Below are 2,964 nucleotides of genomic sequence, written 5' to 3' on the forward strand. Positions count from 1 at the left end.
TTAATACACACAAGTTCAGCTCTCAAAGGAGCAACATGGAAAATAAATTTTTTTTCATTTCATCATTTTTATCCTTAAGGGGAACCACCTGAAACCTTCATACTTTGCCAAAGAAACTTATCACCTATTTCTTCATCCTAACACTCCTGCAGTGGTACCTAAAGCATTTCCTGATACACGAATCTGCCCGTGATCATGTTTTGAGCCCAAAAAACACTTGCAGCTCCTCATTAGTAGCTGCTGCCACAGATGCAAGTCTTCACTTTCACTCAGGAGTCTCCAGGTCTTTTAAGGAGGACCCATAATCCATGTAAAAATAAAGTTATGACAGTCCCTTCATTGATGGGGGGACACCACCATATGATAACCTGTCAAAAGTCACACGCAGCCTGCTGCTCTCTGCATCCACAAGATTAAAACCAAAGAGCATCCTTCCCTGGACACCTCTGCTGCTGCTTACAGGCGGCCTTTGGGAGACAGCTGCCTGCTCCCAAGACACGCAGCCCTCAAAGCTCACGTCGGGCTTCACACTGCTGAGCATCCCGGCCCAAGCCTCACGTTTTGGTTTCTACAAACCCTGGAAGAGTACAACAAGTCTGTCAAAACTCGCCCGTTCTGCTCTGCAGAGGGCTAATGGCACCCAGTGTCCCCCATCATCTGGGCTGATACATGATCATCACAGCCCTTGTCATTACGAAGGCCACAGCTCCGACCCCAGTGGCACACAAAGAAGTTCGCTCTGTGACAGAGGAGAGAGTTTCTCCGCTTCACTGTCCCTCCCAAGACCCCCACGCCCCCCCACGCCTCAGGTCAATGCCACTGGCCAGAATGGTGCAAATGGGATTGATAGCTCAGAACATCCTCCCAACACTACCAATGTCACACCAAGGCTTTTCAGTAACATTACCTCCACATTAATTATTTTTAACACCCTCTACCCGCCTGTGAAACAAGGTCTAGCAGCAGCAACTTGCTCAATTCTAGAACTACTCTAAAGCGAGCCATCGGCAGCCCTTTGCTGCTGCTGCGCTTGCACAATCAAGTGGAGCTGCCTCTTTGCAATGGCTGTGTTCAAATCCCAGAAGAACTCCAACAGCTTGCCCTGAAGGAGAACCTCCATGGGCACAAACTGCAGAACTTGCTGGGGAGAGTCGGCGTCTAGCAAAGAGCTCATTAGTTTATTGAGATGCTGCAGATACTCAACAACTGGGTTTGGGAGACCCCGGTACCCAACGCACAGCAAAGCGGCGCTAGTCCTTAGTGGTTCATGGGCGGTTGGACAAGCAAACGTGATGTATCTGAAACAGTGATGCAGGATAAAGACCAGGCCAGCCGTGAAGCGGGTAAAACAGGAGAGAAGAGGCAAAATCAGTGCATCGCCTGTTGTCAGCTGATTCAACGACCGCAGAACACACGCCAAGAGCTGCTGCTGGTACTTTGGTTCTCCATCATAAAGCAAAGAAAAGCTGAAAGTCAGTGTGGCCGAGTCCAGGAGCTTTACTTCCATGCCAGGTTGGCTTTCTATATCACAGAGTGACGGAAAGTCCACCACAAGGCACTGGAACTGGTCACCACATCTTTCATTCAAGACTTCCTGATGACACCTGGAAAGATCAGACACTTCTGCCAGTATCAGCTCCCCAGGAAGAACTTCACACGAGCGACACGCCTGCAGCAGTGGTCTGCTTTTCAGCCTCCCCCCCACCAATTCGTTCATGGCTTCATTAAGATTTTCCAAGACCTGACCATCACAAAACGGAGAACATTTTACCACTGGTAGTCTTTTTCCTTCCAAGATGTACCACAAGCTGCACTCGAGGTCAGAAGATGATCCTTCCAAGACACACATTTTACCAGCGTTATTTAAACTATGTTCTTCAGCCCAGTGATTAAAGTAGCCCTTTGCCACTTTATCATTCCATGACAGGGTTTCCAGCATCTTCCTTTCATTGTACGTACTAAAATACTTGTTTCTTTGCCCAAACCATTTTGCATTCATGCTGCAACCAGTCTGAGATTTCTTGACAAGCCAGTTACTTCTAGCAATGGGTTTCATACGAAGTCTTTGCATGAAGAACTCTACTGCACAATCTCTTAACTTGTTCAGTTTCGTCTGCTCCGCTTCTTCCATGCGCTCAAAGAGATGGATGTTCTCAGAGATAGTCTCCACCTGGCACTTGTGGAAGAATATGCAACACTCTTCGTGTACTTTAAGGAAGGATTCTGGTAACGCGTGCTGGGGAAAAAGGGCTTTGTTGACCATTTCTGTTCCAAAGTTCTGTATCATCTTAGAGAGCAGCAGATGAATGCTTTCTCTGCCCAGAAAACGAAGACAAATCACATAGGCCTCTGAGTTTCCAGCTTTGCTAGTGGCCGGCTTAAAGACGTGGACCTCCTCAAAAGAGCAGTTTAGCAGAAAGAGTAGGTTGATAGAACAGTGTTCAAACAGCGTGAACATCTTCAAAACAAAGGATCCTCCAGTGCCCAGGATCATTAAAGCAGTGACTGTTTCACAGTAATGAAGGGGTGAGACAAGAGCCTCCTGTTCCCCTGGATTTCCCTGGCAATCAAAGCTGCCGTCAGCAGTTACCAAGTGAACTGTGGCCATATTACTGACAAAGCTCTGAAGTCCGGTTAGATGTTTCAATGTCATCACATCACCAGTGTTATCTGGGCCAAAGTACCACCAAGGCAACGTATTGGCGATAAGACGGTCATCCATGATCATCGTGAGGGTGTCGTTCGCTTCGTGATAGGGGTTTAGGGTATTAGCTGCCCAATTCCAGTCACAAGGGACATGGTGGGATTTCAAGTAGTGGTTGAGGCTGGCTATAAAAGCTCCAGGCGCTTCGCAGAGGTGGACAGAATTCAGTTCTCCATCCTGAAGAGCTTCTTCGGGGAGAAGAGGAAAAGTGCACAGGATCTCATGAAACTTGCACCACGCCTGAGTACACAGCTCGGCAT

General features: G+C 47.9%; 1 protein-coding gene across 1 annotated transcript in view; it reads right to left on the reverse strand.

Annotated features, from left to right (window-relative positions):
- Positions 1-991: 991 nt before the first annotated feature.
- The window catches only part of CMTR2 (cap methyltransferase 2), a 2,592-nt gene continuing 619 nt past the window's right edge, over positions 992-2,964 (reverse strand). Inside the window, exon 2 of the mRNA XM_010132150.1 lies at positions 992-2,964. Within this exon, the coding sequence (XP_010130452.1) occupies positions 992-2,964 (1,973 nt within the window).

This window comes from Buceros rhinoceros, unplaced genomic scaffold, assembly GCF_000710305.1.
Source record: "Buceros rhinoceros silvestris isolate BGI_N320 unplaced genomic scaffold, ASM71030v1 scaffold26152, whole genome shotgun sequence".
Classification (NCBI taxonomy): domain Eukaryota; kingdom Metazoa; phylum Chordata; class Aves; order Bucerotiformes; family Bucerotidae; genus Buceros; species Buceros rhinoceros.